This window comes from Triturus cristatus, chromosome 6, assembly GCF_964204655.1.
Source record: "Triturus cristatus chromosome 6, aTriCri1.1, whole genome shotgun sequence".
NCBI classification, from domain to species: Eukaryota; Metazoa; Chordata; class Amphibia; order Caudata; family Salamandridae; genus Triturus; species Triturus cristatus.
Genome location: NC_140589.1, coordinates 1231584148 through 1231611273, shown reverse-complemented (window position 1 = coordinate 1231611273; position 27126 = coordinate 1231584148). Strand labels below are relative to the sequence as shown.

At 42.1% G+C, this 27126-nt stretch overlaps 1 protein-coding gene and 1 long non-coding RNA gene across 3 annotated transcripts in view; one reads left to right on the top strand and one right to left on the bottom strand.

Moving 5' to 3' along the window:
- Window positions 1-26023, top strand: part of LOC146821226 (uncharacterized) — a 66258-nt gene extending 40235 nt beyond the window's left edge. The window contains exon 2 of the long non-coding RNA XR_014963138.1: window positions 19560-26023. This is a non-coding gene — a long non-coding RNA (uncharacterized LOC146821226). The remainder of the gene's footprint in view (window positions 1-19559) is intronic.
- Window positions 1-27126, bottom strand: part of TRAPPC3L (trafficking protein particle complex subunit 3L) — a 663369-nt gene that overhangs the window by 375366 nt on the left and 260877 nt on the right. For both annotated transcript variants that reach the window (XR_014963137.1, XM_085612167.1), the window contains exon 4: window positions 4852-4951. Coding sequence is in view for 1 of the 2 variants with exons in the window: in XM_085612167.1 (XP_085468293.1) it covers window positions 4852-4951 (100 nt within the window). In the remaining variant the exon portion in view is untranslated. The remainder of the gene's footprint in view (window positions 1-4851; window positions 4952-27126) is intronic.

The window sequence follows — 27126 nt, the reverse complement described above, 5'->3', positions numbered from 1 at the left end:
ACACTATATCTAGTTTTCATTTTCAATCGTGCTCTCAGGACTATGCTCTATATAACACTGGGTTCACCTACCCTTTTCACGGGCATTACATTTTGCGATGGGGGTGGAGGGTCAGGGGGTGTTTCTGCCAAGTGAGCCCGGAGTTACAGTCACAAACGTCGTCTTCTTCCTGAATAAAAGTGAGATTATGCTGCATACTTGTTCATATTTTAAGTAGTTCGCACAGACACACATTTTAAAAACAAGTTCCTAATACCCACCTTCTCTGAACAGTTAATTTGCTGCCCCATCCACCTCCTCCTTATCCTCTGTTGTCTTAATCCATGGACTAGCCTCCTCCCTCCTGCCATGCATGGTCTGATGTGCTGCCACTGCCCTCCATTTAGCATGATGTACCTGTCCCCTCCTCCTGCCCTCCATTGCCCAATTCTATGCCCCATCATTGACCTCCTGCTTTGCCTCTGTGCTTAGCTTGCTGCCCCTATTCTCCTTCACCTGCCCTCCGACGTCTTTGTGCATGCCCCTGCTCCATCCTTTTTGCCCACCATGTTCCATGGACCTGCCACTCCTATCTACTTTGAGTGTTCTGTTGAGCTGCCACTCCCCTCCCACCTGCTTAGCATTGTCAGATGACTGTAACCTGCCCCTGCCACCTTCACCCTGCCTGTTCACATGACATGCCCCTATCCCCTTCCTCCTGTCCTCCATGGTCCATTTTACTGCCACACCCTTCTGCCCTCCCTGGTCTGTTGTGCTGCAACTGCTCTTCCTGCCTGCCCCGCGCGGTCTGTTGTGAGGCCCCTTCCCCTGAACTCTCTTGTCTGTGCCCAGGTCCTGACCCTCCCTTCTATCCTTCATGGTCCTTTGTATATGCCCCTGCACCCTTCTTCTTGCCCATCATAGCCATTGTGCTGCCACTAACCCTCCCACTTGCCATGCATGGTCTTCTGTGCTGCCACGGCCCCTCCCACCTTCCCTGTGTGGTCAGCTAGCTGCCCCTGACTCCCTCCCACCTTCCCTCCATGGTCTGTGTGTATGCCATCATAGTCTCACTGATGCTCTCCATGGTGTGTCTTGTTTCTAGTGCCCATCCTGCCTGACCTCCATGGTCATCTTGCTGCTCCTGCCCTGTCCCTCTGCCCCCAGCCCTCTGTTTCCATGTGCAGACCCCTATTCCCTCCCTCCTGACTTGTCTGTTCCATTGTAATGCCCCTGATCCATCCCTCCTGTCCTTTAAGGTCTGTTATGCTGCAGCTTTCTCTCCTGTCTGTCCATTATGGTCAGCTAGCTACCATTGCCTCTTTCCCCTCTGTTCTCTGTTGTCCATGTGCATGGTCCTGTCCCCTCCCTATTGCTTTCTATGGATTGTTGTGCTGCACTCGCGTCCGCATGCCCTGTGTGTTGTATTGTCCTGCTGCAAACCCTGATGACTGCCCTGTAGGGTCAGTTTGGTGCACCTCTCCATGTCCCTCCTGTCCTCTGTTATCCGAGTCCATGTCCCTACCCCAATTCCTCCTGCCTTCCATGATCCAATGTACCATACTTGCGAACATTTTGAACTTGGTAAGAGGGATATTTTGAAAAAAAACTGGGGTATTGATTTTCCCCTTTGAGTTACATTGAAAAAGAGGAGATTGTAGATAGGAGACAGATCAAATAAAGCCCATTTCAGTTTAAAAACATTGGACGTTTCCTGGCTGAATCGGATCTGTTGGCATGTATGGTTGTACTACCACTGCCTCTTCCTTCTGCCCACAATGGTCTATTATATTGCCACAGCCTCTCTTGCCAGTCCTGTATTGTTGGTGTGTTGCCCCTGCCCCCCTTTCCACTGCCCTACATAGTCGGTTGTGCTGCCACTGCCCTTCCTGCCTGCCCAGTGTGGTCAAATTGTTGCCTCTGCACTCTCCTACCTGCCTTCAATTTTCAGAGTCCGTGCCCCTGGCCTCTGCCTCTCAACAGTATCCTAATGAACAACTAGATTGCTAACATTCTATATTTATTACAAAAGTGTGGAACGCCTGACGTCATCCTGATGTAATCAAAACTGTAATACCTAGAGCATTTCCTTTAGAAATTCCTTATATGAGAGGGTCTTATATGCATCAAAATTATGGTTAGTGCTCTAAAAAACTAAAATGGGGACATATTTTCTGAGTTTTCAAATAGCGACAAAGCACTTTTAAATTATTTGTTATCTTTATGTTTTTTTATCCAGTTGACCACTTGATTAAATGTTGCACTTAGGGGAGAGGATGTGGTGTGACTTCCAGAGCTGCAGGCTTTGCAACTGGGGAACCAGGTTGGAGTTTCTGCTTCAGCTCAACATTCTGTGTTCTGGTCAAATCACTTAATCTCCCCATGTCTACAACCAAAATGAATTTGATCTTGTGTGATGTAACCAATGCTCATGTAAAGCACTCCAATACCGGACAAGTTTGCACTATATAAAAGTGCAAAAACACAAAAAAGAAGTGTTTTGCACACTTCTGTCATTGGGCTACATGTGGGCTGCATCTGGGTGATATTTGTGCTTCATTTGGGCTCTTTTGTCTCTGGTGGCCATCTTGGGAGATTTATTTGTTATGAAGTTTCCTAATTTCCTCATTTACTGCAGTCTCCTCAGAAGGAAATGCTTTCAGTTTTTTACTTTGATTCCATCAAGAAGGTATTCAGATATGTCACACATTTGCCATAAATTTTGAATGTTAGCACTCTAGTTGTTCATTAGATCACTGTAGTAAAGCTACTGCTCACCACGGAAGTCTGCTGCTGGTATTAAAAGTGCATGTTTCAGTCTGCATGTCAGAATGTTTTAATGAAATAGAAGAGGATTTGAGAAGTCACTCAAAAAGTGCCCTAATTTTTCTTTCTTCAGCACTAATCATAATTTCTATGGCAAAATTAACCACCTCATTGTGCTCCTTTTTAAATTAAATGTTTTAAGTGTTACCACTTTATTCCAATCAAGATGGCTTCAAGTGTGCCATACTTTTGTCATAAGTAAGACAGTAAGCGCTCTAGTTGTTCTTAAGAACGCTCTGGGACATTCTGTCATTGGGCTATACTTGGACTACATCTGGGTGATATTTGGGCTACATTTTGGCTCTTTTATCTCTGGTGGCCATCTTGGGAGACTTATTTGTTATGAAGTTTCCTAATTTCCTCCTTTACTGCAGTCTCCTCAGTAGGAAATACTTTCAGTTTTTTACTTTTGGTTCCATCAAGAAAGCATTCAGATTTGTCACACATTTGCCATAAATTCTGAATGTTAGCACTCTAGTTGCTCATTAGATCACTGTAGTAAAGCTACTGCTCACCAGGGAAGTCTGCTTCAAAATGCATGTTTCAGTCTGCATGTCAGAATTCTTTTATGAAATAGAAGAGGATTTGAGAAGTCAAAATGTGCCCTAATTTTTCTTTCTGCAGCACTAATCATAATTTCTATGGCAAAATGAACCCCCTCATTTTGTTGCTTTTTAAATTAAATGTTTTAAGAGTTACCACTTTAGTCCAATCAAGATGGCTTCAGGTGTGCAAAACGTTTGTCATAAGTAGGACTGTTAGCGCTCTAGTTGTTCTTTAGAACACTCTGGGAAGCTGCAGTAGAACACAAAGGAATCAACTGACAGTCTCTGCCCTGGTTGGATGTACATGTTTTACTGAGAATGTCATACTTCATTCGCACATGACTGAGAAAGATAATGTGAATTTACAGAAAATATGCTCTCAGTTTAGCTTATAGATCTCCTTCCAAACCTCTGTGGAAAAAGCATCAGAAAATAGATTTCTCTCAAACATGATTCATGATATCACAGCAGAAGGCTTTTTCACATGGTAAAATCACCTTAGAACACACCACAATTCCTAAAATGAGTATGGTACCATCAACAAATGATTTATAATGTAACTAAAGTCTTAAAACCTTCTATTAACTGCAATGCTTTTTAGTGAGGTGCTATCATGTATATTGGTCCCAAGATGGCTGCCAACACTTCTTGGATGACAGCCAATCAGATCTCACAATGAGATGTGTGGTTAGGCTCCGCCCAGATATATATGTGATTTTGATTTTCTCAGGAACTATAGAACGGATTTACACCATTTAAGCAAAAGGCACGACTCTGAACCAAGGTCTACCTTTCTGCTAAATTTGGTGTAATTCCGTTCAGCAGTTCGGGCTGTAGCTGTGGCTAAAGGTCCTATGGGAAATTGCATGGGGAAAACACGTTTTGGGACCCCCCTTTTTTCTCAGCCCCGCTACACGAATCATCCTGAGACTTTCAGGATAGAAGCGGTAAAAAGCCATGCATGGCTGAGGGCGTCAGTTGTTTGATGCGGTGGGTGCTAGTTAGCTGCAGAATCAAAGTACATTTCTAATAAATGAAAAATGATGCAAATACATCTCTTGCTCACATGGATACTGAGTGACGCTGTAAAGAGCAGCTTTTAAAAGGCACTATAAAATACCACACACTTCATGCTCGCAACCACAACACCTCGAAGAACGAAACTTAACCTCGGGTTTTTATCCTCCTCTACGGAAAAGAAGGCAGCGTTCCAGTTGATGGATTCATCGCGCGCTGCTAATGTAGTCACGCATCAAACCCAACCGATAAAACGTTGTCCTACAAGTCACTGGGCACGTCTAACAAGCCTGAGTTTGATTTCTGTCGATGTATCATCACTGACATTTTGCTGCAATGCTCCTTTGGGGAGCGACCGACAGTCAAAGCGCGCCGCGCCTCCTGAGGTGAATAAACGTGACCACGGAATACAAAATGACAACTTTATAGCTGAGGTAATAAGATGAAGCTTTCCCGGAAGTGACCAATACTTTGTTTGCTTTACCTTTGCAATGATATCAGCTGTTTCATTGTAACTGCGACACTTCCTAATGCCACTGTGAGCCAGGAAATCTTCCACGAGCCGTATTCCAATGTTGTATCCCCTGTGAACAATTAAAAGAGTTGTTTTAAACAAAGTTTTAATTTAATATTCAAAACCGTGACTTAGTTACAAAATGTCTAAACGTGGTCTCATTGAGTAGGCCCTGAATGTTCAGTAGGAGTTTATCCCTTCGGATAATTATCAGGGCAATAAAGTCTGGATCATTCTTCATATTTCAGCAAGTCAAACCTGCTGTATTGTAGGTAAAGAGCGCGGTAATTATTGTGAACATGCAGAGTTTGGTGCAGTAAGTAGTGGGTTTAGAAATGGAAAATAATAGAGAAGATTAGTATTTAGATATTTTAGTAACCATGACTCCAGGAACCTCCTAAATGATCACATGGCATATCCTGTCGATATAATTCACAGAATCAGGATTTATAAGTAGAATCAAATTTTTTCAGGCGTGGGATGGTGGACCATTCTGTTACAGTACATGCCGGGAAAGAGGTGAGGGCAGAATAGAAGAAGGAAAACAGCAAGGCATGCAAAGGTTTTCATCACACCCTTCAAAGCAAAATTTGTAGGTACTCACAAAACAATTGCAGGTAGTTTTTCACACAAAATGCACATAAGTCCTTAAACTTACTAAATATGTGTCTTAGGATCCGATTACAAGATGGGTGAAATAAAATAGGATATGGTATTTACCACACTCGGTAAATACTTTTCCCCATTACCAGGTGTGATTCTGAGTTTGAGGCAGAGCATGTGGACTGAGTATTTAGTGCAACAAAACCCCTTGTTAATAATGGTAGGCTGTACGCGGCCTAGTATTTCAGGCAAAACATCAGGGGGTTTATAACCATGGCACAACGCGATCTGATCACTATGCAAATTCTTAGTTGCTCAGGGAGGAGAAATTTTCAGCGGCGGTGCCTCCATGAGAGCGGAGGAGTGTTGCTCCTGTGCTGGAGAGCAGGAAACTTGAAAAATAAAATGGCAATATAACACATATATTACCATTTAATTTTTTGTCAGCAGCAGGGAGGAGCAGTGTGCCCTTCAGTTTAAACTGCGCATGTCACTTTGGTTGACTGCCTTGGAATTGCCAGCCTGACATGCTCAATTTAAACACTCCAACCCAAGCTCTCTTAGACAGCTGGGTGGAGAGAATACACAGATATTATTATAATATTATTATTATTATTTGCTCACTTGTATAGCACAAATGAATCATCCTAGCAGGGATCTCTCGGCGCTTAAAGAAATGAGCACTCATAGTCAAAGTCTCCTAGAACAACCACGTCTTCAAAAGTTTCTTAAAACAAGATATCTCGGTGCAAGACCGGATGTTTTCTGGTAAGGAGTTCCAGTGACTGGGGGCCAGATATAAAAAGGCACGGCCCCTCATTTTCACTCTGTTAATTCTATGAAGGCACAGAAAATTACAATTACTAGATCTTTAGTGCCGCACAGGGTTATATAAGGTAATTTTCTTGTTAAGGTAGGCAGGGCCCCTCCCCTGTAAGGCCTTGAAAACCACACATAGCATCTTAAATATGGCTCGTTTCCTGATGGGAAGCCAATGAAGTTGGCTCAAAAGGGGAGCAGAGGGAGTAAGGGCTGGTTTATTGAGGGCAAGACGTGCTGCCGTATTCTGCACCACCTGTAATCTGGATGATAGGTCTTCCCTTATTCCGACAAGCAAAGCATTGCCATAATCCAGTTGACTCACCAAGAGTGACTGGATAAGGGAGATTCTAGCCGAGAGTGGGATCCCAAAATAATCTTCCTTAGCATCCTCATAATTCCAATATCCAGTGTTTTTAGGAGTGTTGCACCAGCTCGCTCCAGCCAATCCCGGTTCTTCTCTCATGCTACCTGAGCAGCATGAGACAAGTGTCTGGATTGGTAGAGGGGAGTTGCTTGCTGGAGCTCTGGGATCCTTTGCTGTCGAGATGAAGACTAGCACCCAGCGCGAGGCAGTAGGTAAGTAAATCTTTTTTTATTTTTTTAAATATCATGTTGGTTTACACTGAGAAACTCGCATGGCCTTCAGTCTCCACACAGGGCCTTCAGTCTCAACTCCATGGCTCTCATTCGTAGCTCATTATAAACACGGTTTAAAGTGGACCACGATTGAGAGCTCTGGCTTTGAGCCTAAGGGCACATTTGGTTTTTATAAGTACCCGCAAGTGTGCCCATTAAATTGCTGCTGACTGCCACTGCTAAATACCCAATGCATTTCGAACCTCAGGGAGTCTGATTTTGAGTGTGGTAAATAGCACTTACCTCTCTGGAGCACTCTTAATCAGGGCCATACTGAATTCCCAAAAGATGCAAACTATGTGTTGCTCCTTGTTGGTCATGTCTTTAACTACAAATACACGGATGTTGCAATTATTTAGTAGTAACTTCAAAACTGCAGAGTTTTGGAATTGCCCCCTGCAATAAATGAAGGGTAACACTTTCAGTGTGTGGAGGCATGATTCCAATAAGAGAACCATTATGCCAAGCAGCGAGGGTCCATTTCGTATCCGTGATGCTCTGGAAAATGGGAAGCGAGCGATCCTGCAACCCCAGAGAGTGAGAGAGTGCGTGAGAGAGTGAGTGAGTGAGTGTGTGTGTGTGTGTGTAACAGCAGTCCTGTCCCACTCTCTGCAATGAGGGGGATCCAAAGCAGGTACGGACCTCAAAAAACGCCTCCACAAAATCCGATGTATTTCGCAGTTCTTATTTTATTTTCTTGAACACCACACAGTGAAACAGACAAGTGTACGCCCTGACGCGTTTTGATCGCTCCACGGCGATCTTGATCATATATATATATTTTTCTCTTCTTTTCACAAAAAATAAAGAGCTTACAATGATGTTATAGTTAGCAAATAGAATTTTTAAAACCTTAGAAATTCACTAAAAAAAACAAAGGTTACAGGGACATTGTAGTTAGGGTTAGATTCTACTCATACATCGGTGATGTCATTTGAGATGTCATCCGTGATGTCACTGACCATGTTATGAGTGATGTAATATGTAAAGTCATAAGCAGTGCATTGCGGGGGTGTAAGTTATAGTTAGCTCAGCTAACTATAACGGCTGAATTTCTCTGGTTTTGTATGAGTAAAATCTGATCCTAACGATAACATGCCTGTAACCTGTGGTTTTTTAGTGAATTTCTAAGGATTTTTAAATTCTATTTGCTAAGTATAACGCCATTGTAACCTTTGTTTTTTTAATGAATTTCTAAGGTTTTTAAAATTCTATTTGCTAACTATACCATCATTGTAACATTTGCTTTTTTTAGTGAATTTCTAAGGTTTTTTTAATGAGCTGTCACATTTGCAGAGTGCTGGAGAAAGAGGTCTGGGACCCCAGCGAGCTATGAGGAATTCCACTGCGTAAAACTTACAGGAGGTACCAGGATGGCTTCTTGGCCCCCAAGGTCCCTCAGGAGTAAAGTGGACGTCATCCCCCAACCAGTAATGCACCAGGAGGCGCGTTTGCAGAGTGGTGGAGAAAGGGGGGCGTGGCCTCCAAAGACCTCTTGGCAATCCCGATGTGTTTGACTTACTGGAGGTAACAGGAGGGGTAGTTGGTCCCCAAGGACGTCCTTGGGGGCCAACTAGCCCTCCAATTGCCTCCAGTAAATCCAACACAGCAGGATTGCTGATTTCTGATAGCAGGCCACGCCCCCTTTCTCCACCACTCTACAAACGCGCCTCATGGCACGCTCTTGGTTGGGGGATGAAGTCCCCTTCGCTGCTGAGGGTCCTTAGGAACCAACTAGCCCACCTGTTACCTCCAGTGAGCCCCACACTACTAGACTGCTGAGAGGTGGTCAGAGCCATGCCCCCTTTCTCCACCACTCTGCAAACGCACCTCCTGGCGTGCTGCTGCTTGGTGGATGTAGTCCACTTTAGTCCCGAGGCCCTCAGCATGCAAGGGGACCTCATTGATCCACCAGCAGTGTGTCAAGAGGCGCATTTGCAGAATAGTGGGAAAAGGGGCGTGGCCTCCGACCACCTTTTAGCAATCTCACTGTGTGGGGCTGACTGGAGGTAACAGGTGGGCTAGTTGGCCCCTAAGAACTCTCAGGAGCGCGCCAGGAAGCACGTGTGCAGAGTAGTGGAGGAAGGGGGCAGGGCTTTGGTGAGTTGCCGGCTTTGTTTATTTATCTTTTTATCTTAGGGAGGGGGGCTAAGTGGCCCCCCTTCCCTTGACCCTTTTGGGTGCCAGGGACCCCATCCTCCAGGGCCTCACCCATTTTGATTTTTTTATTATTAAAATAAAAAGGGAGGGGGGCTGTGCGGCCCACTCTCCTGAGGCTGATTTTGGCCCCGGGGACCCCATTCCCCATAGTCCGGCCAATTAGAATTTTTTTTTAAGGGAAGGGGTGCGAGCAGCCCCCTCCCCAGACCGATTTCAGCCCAGGGACCCCATCCCCTGGGGCCCAGCCATTTATTTTAAAGTAAAAAATAAAGGGAGGGGGCCAAGCAGCCCCCTCCCGAGCCATTTTTGGCCCTGGCGACCCCATCCCCCAGTGCTTGGTCATGTCGTTGGGGACCACGGGGGAGTCTCAAGGCCCACACGGTCGCTGCCTGCTCCCTGCCACCTGTGGAAGCAGGCATTGCTTTGGGGCAGAGAGAGTTGCAAACATGCAGCTCCCTCTGTCCAAAAGCAATGCTGCTTTGCTTCATGGAAGCGAGAGCATTTTTCCTGCTCTCGCCTCCATGAAGCGAAGCAGAGTTTGCTATGGCTTGGCGGGAGCAGTGCTCCTGCCAAGCCATAACAAACTGCAATGTCATGAGGGTGGACACCCCGGGACATTGCTGGAGCCGGCCCTGGGGGTTGCGGTCCCCAGTGCCATTTACGTCTCCAGGACAGAAGTGTGCGACCATTTGGATTTATTAATTTAGTGGCTCCTTGAGCCGGGAGAGCCGACGGGCTCTAGGTTACGCACCTGCGTTGCTACGAGAGGTACTTTACCTGATAATGATTTTAGCAGCTTACACAGCAACCCCACATTCTTTCCTACTCCCTGCTGACGAGAGGCAACTACCTCGAAACACGTGTCCAGGGATGGCTAACGCTATTCACACTTGCACTCATGACACGAGCATAGGTGTATCCGCCGACGCTGACTACAGGGACCACAGTTCTTTGGGGTAACACGCAGGTAGGTCAGCAGTGTGCGACCATTTGGATTTACGTCTCCAGGACAGGACCGCGCAGCCCCTCTCCCATCTTTGAAATAGCCCCGAGGAGGAGGTGGTCCCCGAGGCTGTGTGGGGTGTTGGACCCACCCGCACATTATTACAAACAGAGTACCAGGTAGGTGACGGTCCCTGGGGCTGCGGGAGAGCTGTGCTGCCCCCCCACAGTTCACATAATTAGCCCTGGAAGTGGTGGTCCTCCTGGATGCGTGGGGGGCCACATAACCCCCGCATTTCCAAAAATTAGCCATGGGGAGGTTTCCAGGGCTGCAGGGGCCTGCATGGGCCCCCACATCACTATTTCTGATTGTCCTCGGACCTGCCTCACCCAGGGGTCTAAAGGAGACAAAGTGCGGGAGTCCGCGCTTTGTTTTTTGAAAATTTTCAGCCGGATTTGCGGATCCACCCTGCCCCATTTCATGCTTTTTAACCTTTTTGTTCTTGTGACTTGGTTCAACCGAGTCACAAGATGGCTGCCAACACTTCCTGGTCTGAAGTATTGGCAGCTAATCTGTTCTCAGGCATGATATCGGAAGGGTTTGCGGATCCACCATTGGCCAGAATTGGATATCTGAAAAATCTTTGAATTTCTCAGGAACTACTGAACGAATTTACACCATTTAACAAAAAGAGTGCTTTCTGAACCAAGAGCTACCATTTTGCCAAATTTGGTGTAATTCTATTCAGCAGTTTGAGCTGTAGACGTGTCTAACGTTTGCAATGGAAACTAACATTGAGAAAAAGCATTTTGGAACCCCCCCTTTTTCTCGGCCCCCGCTTGACGGATCACTCCGAAATTTTAAGAGAACAGCTGACGTGACTGCATGGGTTTTGAAAATGTCGCGAAGATTCGGCAAACGGCACCAAAGTTATTGGCAAATCAAATAACGGTTTTCCTATGGAAAGGAGGTCCTAACTATAACTACCTACTGGCACACGCCAGTAGGTAATATATATATGTGTGTGTATATATATATATATATATACGTTCTTCATCACCAAAAAATTATTTTGTTTGTTATGTAGACCAATTTATTTTTTCTATGTCTATCGTCACAAGCATCACGAGATTATAGAGTGCTCTCAAAATATAAAAGCTAATGAATCGGCAGTTACTTCATGTGATCAAGGCCATCTGGTGGCCGAAACGCGTAATGGCGTGCTGTGTGGGTGCTGATTGTCATTAAAAACCTGTGAAGCACGAGTTTGTGTCCGTGTGCTTCTTCCTCGCCGTTTGGAGGTGGGAGACAGCCTGTTGGATTTCATAGCAATCACTCGGTAGTGGGTCTGCTACCGTTCATGGATCCCCTCGAAGTGTGTGGGCCGCCGCTCTCAGCCGCTCTACGTCTCATATTCCTGATAAGGAAAAACGCGGTGGCTCCCCCGTGCGGACTACATATCCCAGAGTGCCCTTGGAGAAGTATTGCCGGACGCGATTCTCTGACGTATTCGTTGGGGATTCCAGGCATTTTCTCTGAACTTGGGCCACAAGGATTTCAGACGTGCACGGGTTTCGAGGCAGTGCTTCATCATTCATCCGATCCAGGTACACCCCCGGATCTCGACAAAAAGACAGCATCACCACCCCACAAGCATGTCAAGTAACGCCCAGCGGGACCGCGAGGCGGAGGCTGAGGAGCTCTTTAAAGACTTGATGGCAGTATCCACGAAACGTTCAGATGCAGGCATCGACCCGACTACGGATTCCAACCTTGATCTCAAGACACTACTGAAATCACTCGAAAAATGCCAACGGAGTGAAATGACAAAGTGGTGGGAGGAGATATCATTGACCAAGTACGTGGAAGCAGGTCGGATTCCACGAGGCTTAAGGATTATGCTGGCACCCAATTTCGACAACATCCACCCAGAAATGTTGGTGGAATGGGCGGATAACAACCTTAATGCGTCCATGAATGCAGTGAAAATCCTTATTAAATATGCCCGAATCGATCGTGATGCACTCATCAAAAAGATAGAGGAAATCAACGAGCAACTCAATAATCGATCAGAAAAGGAAGAAATTCTCAAGCAAAGAAAAGAAATCGAGGACAGGATTAAGATACAACAAGAGAAAATTAAACTGAGGAAATTACGCAAGTTCGCCAGGGATAAAGAGGACTATGAGCTTGGGCAGATTTTCACTTTTGCCCGCCGCTATGACAGTGCAAGGAAGAGACGCTCGGACAAACTGGCTACCACCACGCGTGAAATATCCAACAGTAGCGAACAATGCACGCCAATAGAATCTGACACAGGTGACTCTGTTTCCTTGACCAGTGGAAGCGGCAACGAAGGCGAGGAAACGGTCCGGGGCAGCCTCATGTCCGGCATATTACAACCTGGCGAAGAGCTGAATTTTTTAGCCGAGGACCGCCGTCAAACCCTGAGGCCGCGGAATCCACAAGTATCCGCAGGGCAAAACAGAACAAAAAACGCAATGCCAGAAGAAAGGCCCGCCGCGCAAAGAGGCAGAAAACCGCAATGGCGACGACGTTAGGTGATGGTCAAACCAACAACAACACCATAGTGAATCTTTCCAAGCTTGTGCTCACCGCTAAAGAGGACAATATTCTTTCCTTAGGCCTTTCATATTGCGCTGGCAATAATTTCAACTACTGCAAAACCAGAGCGGATTTATTTAATTTTACAAGAAAGTTGAAATTAAAGAAGTTTTTCACCATAAAATCTGGCAGCAAAACGAACACGGGTCCTCAGGACAACAGCGCAACTTCCAATGAACACAATTTGGAATCTGCCGATGCACAGTTACTTCTCACCCTGGCGGATTTGAATAAAATGAACCATGATTCCCTTAGCCAGTCAGTCGACACACGGCCCTCCCAAGACAGACTTGCCTACATCATTGGCACAGAATCATGTGCCGGGCTAAGTCCTTTTAGAGGCAAATCTAACTTCATCCCCATGATGCCCAAGGACGCGATTGATATTTTTCAAGAGATGGTAACTAATGATTTAAAGAATCTCTATCGGGCCACAAGTTCTAACAGCAGGAGAATAAAGCAACAAGATTTACAATACAAGAACTTGATCCATAAATTGAACAGCAACCCTGGCCTAATAATTTGTATATCTGACAAGGGGGGCAATGTGGTCATCTGGCCCAAGGAGGAATACAGAACTGAAGTAAAAAGGCAGCTTTCGGACATTGAGTGTTATGAAAAAATCAGCTTAAAAATCTACAATACATCTAAGGAATCCCTGAAGAAAATGTTACATGCTTACAAAAGGCAGGGATTAATTTCAAGCCAAGAATTCGATTTTTTGTTTAATGAGTTTCCGATCATCCCAACGCTCCGCCTGATACCAAAAATCCATAAAGGCGTGAGGCCGGTACCAGGCAGACCCATCATTTCATCTATTGGGAGCATCAGTGAAAATGCGAGTAAGTATGTGGATTACTTTTTACAGCCACTAGTCCGTGCTTTACCAACGTACATTAAGGACACTGGTGACTTTATCAGGAAACTAGCCAGAATTCAATGGCATGAGGATTTCTTGTTGGTCACTCTTGACATAGAGTCCTTGTATACAAGCATAGAACACAATACAGGGATTGCCGCCACCAAACACTATCTGGACTGCAGACCAATCAAATTTTACAATCACAACATTATGCTTTTAGAACTTATTCACTGGGCATTGAACAATAACTATTTTATGTTTGAAAATGAACTGTACTCTCAAAAGAGGGGAGTCGCCATGGGAGCTTGCTTCTCCCCCAGCTATGCCTGCTTGCATGTTGGCTGGTGGGAGGAGCAGGTTCTCATGGGAACCCATGCTAAGGTGTTTGGATCCAAGATAGTAGAGTGGTACAGATACATTGACGATGTTTTTATGGTTTGGAAAGGCGATCGTGAAAGTGTGATTGATTTTATTGAGGTTTTAAATAACAACGTTTTTAATCTCAAATTCACTTTTAAGTTGGACAACACATCAGTTGAATTTTTAGACACTAAAGTCACGATTGTTGAGAACCATGTAGAAACATGTCTGTATAGGAAATCCACCGCTGGCAACTCTATCTTACACGCCAGCAGCGCCCATCCACCACACCTCATAAAAAGCATCCCCTATGGGGAACTCCTCCGTATTAAACGTATTTGTAGTATACCGGAGGAGAGGGTTCAATGTTCAGAAGAAGCAATGAACAGGATGAGGCAAAGGGGTTACTCTGAGGGGATCCTTAGGGAAGCCTACAACAAAGTGGAATCCACTCCCAGGAACTCCCTACTCATAGACAAATCGGTCAATACGAGTGAACATAGCTCAGTGGATACATCTGACAATGCAAACTCCAATGTACCACGTTTGATCACAACATTTAACAAACAGCACCGTAAAATCAGAGCCATGGTAAATAAAAACTGGCCAATTGTATTGACTGATGGTGTCCTGGCCCCCATGTTACCTTCCAAACCTGTACTGACGTTTAGAAGGGCCAGAACCATGAGAGAGGAGCTCATGAGACCAAATATTCCAATACCGGCTAGCAGTTCGTGGCTAAAACCTAAAAGAGGTTTTTTCAAATGCACCAATTGCAGAGCATGTAAATTTGGTCAAAATACCACTCAGTATTCAGTCCCGTTCAGTGACAACCCCAGACAAATTAAGGGCCATTTTACATGTAGATCTGAATTTGTGGTGTATGTCCTTTCCTGTACATGTGATTTGAATTACATTGGGAGCACCAAGTTACAAGCCCATGTCAGAATTTTACAACATTAAAGGGCAATTGTGAATAATGACTCCAGCTACCCCGTAGCACGTCACTTCAGAAAACTACATAATAATGAACTCAGTTGCCTGAAATACTTTATTGTCGACGGTGTCCCCGCACAGCGAAGAGGGGGCAACAGGGAAAAAGCCCTTAGACAACTCGAAACCAAATATATACTCGAGTTCGATAGCAAAGCACCCACAGGCTTAAACACCACTGAAGACCTACACAATTTTATTTGAGTATTGACAGGCTACACGGGATTGATCATGCTCTCTTTAGACTCGCTTTTTACTTACTTGACTGACATCTGCAGCGTATATAGTGTCAAATTCTTATGTCCGAAGCTATCTTACTGATCAATTTATCTGTTCACTTACCTGTTTTACCTGTATCCTCATCAATTTTATAAATACTATTTTCTAATTGCATTGAGAGTAGAACTGTTAGCCAGTCGTTTGGACTAATCTGTTCCTTCTATATCTTTCCTATTTTTGTCTTTTGATTCTAAAGGGGTAAGGCCAAAGACAAGAAAATAATGAAAATCAAACGCTTTCTCCATATAACGGTGTGTTCCAGTTCTCCATATATGAGGAATCTCTCAGCTAAGCTCCTTTTACCCTTAGGTGTAATACAATTTAGGTGCAAGCAGCTTTGGGGACACGCTCCAACTTTGGACCTACTTTCGCCAAAGATCAGGTGTTTGGTTGTTTTCAATATGTATTTGTTAATATGGAACCCCATACATTTGATTAGCATTTTAGAGTGTTCCTCCTATCCTCTTCCTTGCTTGACCCCCGCCGTATTTTATCATTATTTTACTATTTGCACTTTTCTCACTTCTTGATTAGCTTTAGGATCTTTTACATAGGCTATTGGCTTTAACAGCAATGTCGGGTCTTACATATAGGTTTTATCGTTAGATACTATTTTATCATCTGTTGAAATGTTGCAATGAATTCTGATTGTGCACTATTTAAGGACATCAATTATGGTCTGTAACACAATTACCATATGTATACATATGCATTTGCTTGCACTTTGCACTATTATTGCGTATTTTGCACATTTGCATTTTGTTGCACCTTGGTGGCACTATTTGCACTTTATATATCAGGATTTGCACCTACAATTTGCGTATTTGCACAATCTACAATTGCACCTTAAACCTTTGAAAACCACCATGTATTTACAAGGTTGGGATTTTTCCGTGAACAAGGAAAGGTAGTTATAATCAGGTATATCTAATGATATAACTATGAAATGTCCCAGACCCATGCTGTTACAATTACTAATGTATTTGTATATGTTATATGTTCTTCATAACCAAAAAATTATTTTGTTTGTTATGTAGACCAATTTATTTTTTCTATGTCTATCGTCACAAGCATCACGAGATTATAGAGTGCTCTCAAAATATAAAAGCTAATGAATCGGCAGTTACTTCATGTGATCAAGGCCATCTGGTGGCCGAAACGCGTAATGGCGTGCTGTGTGGGTGCTGATTGTCATTAAAAACCTGTGAAGCACGAGTTGGTGTCCGTGTGCTTCTTCCTCGCCGTTTGGAGGTGGGAGACAGCCTGTTGGATTTCATATATATATATATATATATATATTACCTACTGGCGGTCGATTCGATGGCAACTTTTATCATCAAGTACAGGGAGTCAGCATGGGTGCCGCCTGTGCACCTAGTGTTGCTTGTTTGTATATGGGAAACTTTGAAGAACGTAACATCTACAATGAACTGGCCCCTTTTTACGAAAACATATTTCATCGGTCTCGTTTTATCGACTATATCTTCTTTGTTTAGAGGGGTGATCAAGAGATGCTCAATGAATTAATTTCATGGATTAATCTAGCAGATTCCAATTTAAGATTTACGGCTCAAATAAGTAATCTCAAACTTGAATTTCTGGATGTTATTGTGGAACACCAAGAGCTCCAGTTAAAAGTCTCTCGTTTTACGAAACCCACATCCAGAAATACCCTTCTACACTTTGACAGCTTTCATCCTACTAGTCAAAAGGACATCATCCCCTTTAGTAAATTTCTACGACTTCGTAGAAATTGTACATCCATTAGGGATTACCTATATTACTCTGAAATAATTCAACAGAAATGTATTCAGAGAGGTTACCCTAACAGACTTGTTAGAAATGCCCTCAAAAGAGCCCGTTTCTACAATCGTGACACCCTCTTCATACCCAAGGAAGGAAAACAAACAGAACAACTAGTTTGTGTCATTAAACATAGTTCCATTGACCACAAAATTCGTCAAATAGTGAACTCACAGTGGCACCTACTAAATCTGGACAACCAAACACCTAGGATCCCTAAACCCCTGTTTGCGTTTAGAAGAAACAAAAATCTGAGTAACCTATTAGTCAGGGCCAGCTTATCGAAACAAACCAGTTTGGTTCAAAGATCTATCAATGGAAATCTTCCGAAAAGCGGACATCACAAATGTGGGAAGTCCCACGCAATGCCCAACGCCATAGTAAGTGAAAGCCTAAAGATCAACAATCGGACAATTGATGTTCATGAAATGACCAACTGTAGAACCTCCAACTGTGTCTATGTGATCATTTGCCCATGCAACATCCCCTATGTCGGTGAGACTGCTAGGAAGGCAGGATCCGAATAGGGGAACATAAATCTAACATCAGACGAAGCAACGTTACTGCCCCACTAGTAACACACTGGAAGGAGGTCAACCATACCGAAAACGAACTTCGTTGGTCCATTTTGGAAAAAATCCGCCCACAAAAGGGGTCGGATAGCAACAACATTCGAAAAAAACGTGAGGTGTTTTGGATCTTCTTTTTGGACTCAAAGGAAAACGGTCTCAATGAATCCCTCCAATGGGAAAATGCTATCATGTAAATTTTGTCATCTCGCGTTGAGTATCTATGATGATAGAATCTCTGTCGCAAAAAGTGAATACACTTAGACCCTTTTTTTTCACCTTCTGGTAATCATTACGAAATATAATATTTTATTTTTATATATCTTTGTCCATCATCCGTCCCCCTCTTCATTCATTCCATCGATCTTACCTGGAATACCAGGGTCATTTGCTCATTTATCATGACTACTAGTTATGATCCAGCTTTTTAAGCCTATAGCATTCTTATCCCCTTCTTTACTATTGTTTCTTTTAAAGTTTCAGGGAATTCTCCCCTGGAGTCTGCTTTAGTGCCATGTTCAATGGCTATTTCACATGTTGTTACCATTAGTTGAATACTGCTCCTTTAAGTGTCTCTGTTTGCCTGGCAGTCTCTAATCCCCGCTTTTGAATCACATGATGATTCGTCCATTAACCATGGACCATTCATCAGACTAAATTTAAATCACCGTCTATTCACCAGTCCACTGCGGGCGTTCGCGTATCACCGCTTGCTGCCGATTAATGCATTGATATTCATTATTCTGATCTTGCGGTGAGTTTATTAAACAAACTTTTGTCTTTCTGAATGGCCCTCCGTTAATAGTATGTGTCTCCTGTCTCCTTCAGGAGCATTTGAATCGACCACATAGACTGTATCGGATCGTCCCTCCATTTCCTTAAAGACTAAACATTATAAACCACCGCGTAATACGAGACGCCAGCTCGGTCAACTCCTTGTTTTAACATCTTTGCATTACGTCGATCATTTACCGGGAAGTCTGTTCCCTGCTTATTTCCAAGTAGATCTTTAAGGTCCTTATCTATCCTCAATCAGCCTTTCAAACACTGCATCATCTGTATAGATATGTCTGTGTATCGATCAGCTTGTTGCTTTTTGAGTTACGATATATGGTTCAGCCAACACTAGGATTATTTTAAATTAGGCAAACATTGCCGATGTATCTTTATGACAGTGAATCCATGTTTAACATAAAAATTACTTCTGAACAACTGTTTTTTGTCTATTTTTTTAACCAAACTCGTACCAAATCCACCGTGCTTAGTTCCTCTATATATTCGAGTTCGATCAAAATTTTCGCTTTCTTTTACAGGTTGACCACGCCATCTGGTGGATAAAGCCTGAATCCCAATTCTTTAATGTTATTCTGAACACTGTTGTTTCCTATTATCCTGTAGATAATCATTTCCATATAGGTAAGTAACCTAAAGGCCATTCAACGCCCCAAGTCTATATATTATCAGACAGCATCTCCGTTTAGGCTGACATATGGATTATCCTCTTTCCATCGTCTGCAGATCCTTCCATCGAACGCCTTATACAGCTTCCACTTTCCCAGTAGATTCAGTTACTTTGTTTGATCATCTTTAGTGTGTCAGGTAAGTAACCGATATAGTAATTGTTCGACTATTCTTCAGACGAAGAGATATTGACCTTTATGATATTCTACTTGTAGTCTTTTCCCCCATTTAGACGGCCATTGAAATATATACTGTCTTTGATTTTGTTCAACCTTATTATTGCTACTTTTATCACGTTCTGGTGGTGGATGACATTCTCCATTTCACCCTATCTTATCATATCTTTGCAATCTTTTTCTTCATTTATTAATGTGTGCTTAGTCATTGGTATAGACATTATTATTTTATTATCATTCCTCCCTCCTTAGCTAGACCATGTGCCATACAAATATACATTAATTTGTAAATTATATGAAAGATAAATGTTTACAAAAATCGATTATCGGCAATAAAACAATATATACTTCTAATAAATAATACACATTTTTTCACTACTTTATAGACCCCCATGGACTCCTGTTCCGATTTCTCAGCTATGCCCTGAAGAAGGTGACACCCAGATTTTGGGAGTGGCAACACCGAAACGTGCATCGGCATGTCTCTGGGAAGTAATAAGCCTTTGTTCCCTATGCATTGTATTGTTTAAATCAAGTATTATATATTCATATTAATTTATTCACTTTTTCCTTTACTAATCGATTCCAGCATTTTTGTCACATCTAGTGTCAGCATACACCAATGGTGGATCCTGAACTTGAAATCCAATTGATTGACGAAAGCATATATTTAGATATACCTTAAAGTTTTTGCTATGTTATCTCTGTATAGGGAATTGATATCAAGTTTCGGCATTACGTTTGATGAATGTTAAATGTACTTTCACAGTGAGAATGGGTTATGTAAGTGTTAGTATGTATGAATGAATGGTATGTAAGGTAGTCCATGGGAATTTTCATTTTCATTTTCTCGAGTCAATGCTACTTTGTTGTATATATTTTATGATGAGAATAGTAAAACCAAAATAAAATGTTTTGATTAAACAATTATCCTTTTTTTCTCTCGGTTTGAGCACATGATATAGCGGGAGTGTTATATCTGACGACTTAATTGCGTTCTTTTGAAAACTGACGACTTAATTGCGTTCTTTTGAAAACTGACAGGTAGTGCATTCTTGTTTCTTGATACCCTTGAATTTCCCCCATTGCACTACCTATATCACCTTAGGGGTACCCCCTCATTTTAGTAGTTGTTCCTTCCCAGCCTGGTTACTGTGGGGTAGTTAGTTACTCCTTAAAAATCCTTTGCTCCATTTTTTGACTATTGCACTCATTCTTCTTGTGGCATTATTGCCCTAGGTTTTCTTCGTTATTATTGTCTTATCTTTTGTTTCTTATTATCAACTTTGTCATTTTTGTTGTTCTATCTTTAGGAACATTCATGGACAGTATTAAAACCTTTGGGTTTTCCTATGAAGACTATGCTCGCCTCTTAGGTCAAACAACAGATTCAGACAGACCCTTTTCACTCTCTAAGGGACCCAATGAAGAGTGGTCCGAACTCTTCAACCCAAAGAAAAAAGCAAAGCGTACAGAATCACACGCAAACTTTATCTTGGAATACCTCAAGGCGGGAACTATTCCAATTGGTCTCCGCGTTGGGAATATACCAGGACTCTTTGGGGTGATTAGGCAATTCCTTGAGAAGTGGGCCCTGATATCCAATAGATGTTCCAGAGACTGGATGATCCTCATTATAGAAACAGCTATGGAGGTCATCCAGTTACTCAACAAAGAGATCCTAGAGTTGGAAGAAAAATTGAAACTATCTAGCGGCCTTGAAGATGGAAAGAAAAAACTTGAAGAACTTGCGATTGAACTAGATTCATTTAGTGAGTATCTTCTAAAAAGGAAAACCGATAAGCTTAGAAAAGACATCAGACTTTTCTCCCAAGAATGGGCTTACCCCTATCTCTCTGAGAACTTTTATACCCCCACAAGCGAAAACATCGCCGGTAACATCATTCCTGATTGGGGTAATAAACGTATAATCACATTCACAGACACCACTGATTCAGATAGTGAGGGCTCCCCCCATCATAATCCACCATCTAGACTAGCACCCGAGAGAAACCAAGGTAAAACCGTTTTTTAGGGAACCGAAGGGGCGGTTTGCGCCCGAGGTACCCAAACCAATATTCAAACCAATATTCGAATCAATACCAGAATTCACACCAAAGGGATCAATATCAGGAATCAGAACAACAACAGAGGTACCAGGAACTAGCTCAGCCCCAGAGATACATTCGAACTCAACTGAATCAAAGCTGGCGAACATAACCAAAATTCCAGTATTTAATCTATCTTCTGATCAGATGGATGATTCTACCAAGACACTGCTTACCAAGGGACTATCCTTTGTACCATCTGTAACTATGAACAAATTTGAACTCATGAAAGACCTTCATGCGTTCTTCCGCAAAGTTAGGCATAAAAAATTCTTCTAAAATAGAGACCAAATCAACATTGAGGAAAATCTATCAGGTTTGAAACCGCCCTCCAACTTCGTGCCCAACATTGAACTTGTTGGCAAAGAGGTGGACCTCTTCGAGAAAGCTGTTTTAAACAAGTTGCAAAAAACTTTAAAATTTGTGCCCTATCCGCCTTATAATATCTCCAGGGAAGAAAAAACAGCCTTGACAATCCTCAAAGACAACAAAGATCTCACAGTAAAGCCATGCGATAAAGGGGGAGGGATTGTTATATTCAACACCAGTGACTACAAAAGTAGGATGGAAGTACTCCTTGGGTCCCCTGAACATTATACCAAGATTACCACCAATCCAGAACCCAGACTCAAACGTAGAATTCTCCATATTGTGGAGACAGCCATAGAAAGGGGAGAAATCTCCCATAAGGAGGCGGAATACCACACACCTATGTACACCCGGTTTCCCATCATTTACGGGGTACCCAAAACACACAAAAATCAAAACAATCCTCCAATGAGACTTATCGTTTCGACGATTGGATCAGCTACGGAACCCCTCTCAAAATATCTTGATAGGTTTTTACAACCTTTGGTTACCACACTTAAGTCATATGTGAAAGATACAGGGCATTTCATATCTAAAATTGAAGGACTTCAATTTAATAAGGACCAAGAAATCTTGGTCACCATGGATATTAAATCCCTTTATTCGAACATTCCACAAAGAGAGGCCCTTAGAGTGGTGAACGATATAATTGAGAATGAGACATCATTACATAATAACACGTTTTTGATCCACTGTCTAGAAATCATCCTGGAAGAGAACTTTTTTGAATTTGACGGCAACTTTTATCATCAAGTACAGGGAGACAGCATGGGTGCCACCTGTGCACCTAGTGTTGCTTGTTTGTATATGAGAAACTTTGAAGAACGTAACATCTACAATGAACTGGCCCCATTTTACGAAAACATCTTTCATTGGTCTCGTTTTATCGACGATATTTTTTTGTTTGGAGGGGTGATCAAGAGATGCTCAATGAATTCATTTCGTGGATTAATCTAGAAGATTCCAATTTAAGATTTACGGCTCAAATAAGTTCTCTCAAACTTGAATTTCTGGATGTTATTGTGGAACACCAAGACCTCCAGTTAAAAGTCTCTCTTTTTACGAAACCCACATCCAGAAATACCCTTCTACACTTTGATAGCTTTCATCCTACTAGTCAAAAGGACAGCATCCCCTTTAGTCAATTTCTACGACTTCGTAGAAGTTGTACATCCATTAGGGATTACCTATATCACTCTGAAATAATGAAACAAACATTTATTCAGAGAGGTTACCCTAACGGACTTGTTAGAAATGCCCTCAAAAGAGCCAGTTTCTACAATCGTGACACCCTCTTCATACCCAAGGAAAGAAAACAAACAGAACAACTAGTTTGTGTCATTAAACATAGTTCCATTGACCACAAAATTCGTCAAATAATGAACTGACAGTGGCACCTACTAAATCTGGACAACTAAACACCTGGGATCCCTAAACCCATGTTTGAGTTTAGAAGAAACAAAAATCTGAGTAACCTATTAGTCAGGGCCATTTATCGAAACAAACCAGTTTGGTTCAAAGATCTATCACTGGAAATCTTCCGATACGTGGACATCACAAATGTGGGACGTGCCACGCATGCCCCAACGCCATAGTAAGTGAAAGCCTAAAGATCAACAATCGGACAATTGGTCTTCATGAAATGACCAACTGTAGAACCTCCAACTGTGTCTATGTGATCATTTGCCCATGCAACATCCCCTATGTCGGTGAGACTGCTAGAGAAGGCAGGATCCGAATAGGGGAACATAAATCTAACATCAGACGAAGCAACCTTACTGCCCCACTAGTAACACACTGGAAGGAGGCCAACCATACCGAAAACGGATTTCGTTGGTCCATTTTGGAAAAAATCCGCACACAAAAGGGGTCGGATAGCAACAACATTCGAAAAAAACGTGAGGTGTTTTAGATCTTCTTTTTGGACTCAAAGGAAAACGGTCTCAATGAATCCCTCCAATGGGAAAATGCTATCATGTACATTTTGTCATCTCGCGTTGAGTATCTATGATGATATAATCTCCGTCGCAAAAAGTGAATACACTTAGACCCTTTTTTTCACCTTCTGGTAATCATTACGAAATATATTATTTTATTTTTATATATCTTTGTCCATCATCCGTCCCCCTCTTCATTCATTCCATCGATCTTACCTGGAATACCAGGGTCATTTGCACATTTATCATGACTACTAGTTATGATCCAGCTTTTTAAACCTATAGCATTGTTATCCCCTTCTTTACTATCGTTTCTTTTAAACTTTCAGGGAATTCTCATTAGTTCCGCACCCCTGGTGTCTGCTTTAGTGCCATGTTCAATGGCTATTTCTCATGTTGTTACCATTAGTTGAACACTGCTCCTTTAAGTGTCCCTGTTTACCTGGCAGTTCTAGTCCCCGCCTTTGAATCACATGATGATTCGTCCATTAACCATGGACCATTCATCAGACTACATTTAAATCACCGGCTTTTCCCACGTTTTCTATTCACCAGTCCACTGCGGGCGTTCGCGTATCGCCGCTTGCTGCCGATTGATGCATTGATATTCATTATTCTGATCTTGTGGTGAGTTTATTAAACAAACTTTTGTCTTTCTGAATGGCTCTCCATTTATAGTATGTGTATTTTAATACAGTCTCCTGTCTCCTTCTGGAGCATGTGAATCGACCACATAGACAGCATCAGATCGTCCCTCCATTTCCTTAAAGACTAAACATTATAAACCACCGCGTAATACGAGACGCCAGCTCGGTCAACTCCTTGTTTTAACATCTTTGCATTACGTCGATCATTTACCGGGAAGTCCGTTTCCTGCTTATTTCCAGGTAGATCTTTAAGGTCCTTATCTATCCTCAATCAGCCTTTCAAACACTGCATCATCTGTATAGCTATGTCCGTGTATCGATCAGCTTGTTGCTTTTTGAGTTACGATATATGGTTCAGCCAACACTAGGATTATTTTAAATTAGGCAAACATTGCCGATGTATCTTTATGACAGTAAATCCATGTTTAACATAAAAATTACTTCTGAACAACTGTTTTTCGTCTATTTTTTAACCAAACTCGTACCAAATCCTACGTGCTTAGGTCTTCTATATATTCGAGTTCGATCAAAATTTTTGCTTTCTTTTTCAGGTTGACCGCGCCATATGGTGGATAAAGCCTGAATCCCAATTCTTTAATGTTATTCTGAACACTGTTGTTTCCTATTATCCCGTAGATAATCATTTCCATATAGGTAAGGCCATTCATCGCCCCAAGTCTATATATTATCAGACAGCATCTCTGTTTAGGCTGACATATGGATTATCCTCTTTCCATCATCTGCAGATCCTTCCATCGAACGCCTTATACAGCTTCCACTTTCCCAGTAGATTCATTTACTTTGTTTGATCATCTTTAGTTTGTCAGGCAAGTAACCGGTATAGCCATTGTTCCACTATTCTGCAGACAAAGAGATATTGACCTTTATGATATTCTACTTTTAGTCTTTTCCCCCATTAAGACTGCCATTGAAATATATACTGTCTTTGATTTAGTTCAACCTTCTTATTTCTACTTTTATCACGTTCTGGTGGTGGATCACATTCTCCATTTCACCTTATTTTATCATATCTTTGCAATCTTTTTCTTCATTTATTAATGTGTGCTTAGTCATTGGTATAGACATTATTATTTTATTATCATTCCTCCCTCCTTAGCTAGACCATGTGCCATACCAATATACATTAATTTGTAAATTATATGCAAGATAAATGTTTACAAAAATCGATTATCGGCAATAAAACAATATATACTTTTAATAAATAATACACATTTTTTCACTACTTCATAGACCCCCATGGACTCCTGTTCTGATTTCTCAGCTATGCCCTGAAGAAGGTGACACCCCGATTTTGGGGGTGGCAACACCGAAATGCGCGTCAGCGTGTCTCTGGGAAATAATAAGCCTTTGTTCCCTATGCATTGTATTGTTTAAATCAAGTATTATATATTCATATTAATTTGTTCACTTTTTCCTTTACCAATCAATTCCAGCCTTTTTGTCACATCTGATGTCAGCATACACCAATGATGGATCCTGAACCTGAAATCCAATTGATTGACGAAAGCATATATTTAGATATACCTTAAAGTTTTTGCTATGTTATCTCTGTATAGGGAATTGATATCAAGTTTGGGCATTACGTTTGATGAATGTTAAATGTACTTTCACAGTGAGAATGGGTTATGTAAGTGTTAGTATGTATGAATGAATGGTATGTAAGGTAGTCCATGGGAATTTTCATTTTCATTTTCTAGAGTCAATGCTACTTTGTTGTATATATTTTATGATGACAATAGTAAAACCAAAATAAAATGTTTTGATTAAACAATTATCCTTTTTTTCTCTCGGTTTGAGCACATGGTATAGCGGGAGTGTTATACCTGACGACTTAATTGCGTTCTTTTGAAAACTGTCGACTTAATTGCGTTCTTTTGAAAACTGACAGGTAGTACATTCTTGTTTCTTGGTCACCAGTAGGTAGTTATAGTTAGGACCTATTATCCATAGGAAATCCACAACATTCTATTTGGAATAACTTTGGTGCCGGGTGACGAATGTTCGTGAAATTTTTAAAACTGGTGAGGCACTCCGGTCCCCTCCTATCCTGAAAGTCTCAGGGTGATTCATCAAGCGGGGGCTGAGAAAAAAGGGGGGGTCCCAAAATGTGTTTTCCCAATGCAATTTTCCATAGGGACCTTTAATTGCAGCTACAGCCCGAACTGCTGAACGGAATTACACCAAATTTGGCAAAAAAGGTAGACCTTGGTTCAGAGTCGTGCCTTTTGGTTAAATGGTGTAAATCCGTTCAGTAGTTCTTGAGAAAATCAAAATTGAAATCACATATATATCTATGGCCGCGGTGGATCCGCGCACCCTGCTGAACACAAGCTGTATGTTAATTGGCTGTCAATACTCCAAACCAGGAAGTGTTGGCAGCCATCCTGTGCCTCGGTAGATGTGTGTGTAGATCTAGGAATCACTGAGTGGGTTTTTAGAAACTTGTATTGGTGTGTCAATGGATTCAAATATGGTACTCTGTATTTTACAGTGAGTGATGAAAGGTTATACTGTATGATGAGGTGTATCTGATTGTCACGTGGATAATGTCATTAGTGATGTCATTTGAGATGTCATCAGTGATATCATCAGTGACTTCACTGACCATGTCGTGAATGATGTAATATGTGACATCATAAGCAGTGGATTGCAGGTGCGCGAGTTATAGTTAGCAGAACTAACTATAACGGAGGAATTTCGATGGTTTTGTACGAGTGAAATGTCCAGCTAACTATAACAGCCCTGAAACCTATTTTTTCTTTCAGTGAATATATATATATATATATATATATATATATATATATATATATATTACCTACTGGCGGTCGCCAGTAGGTAGTTATAGTTAGGACCCCTTTTCCATAGGAAATC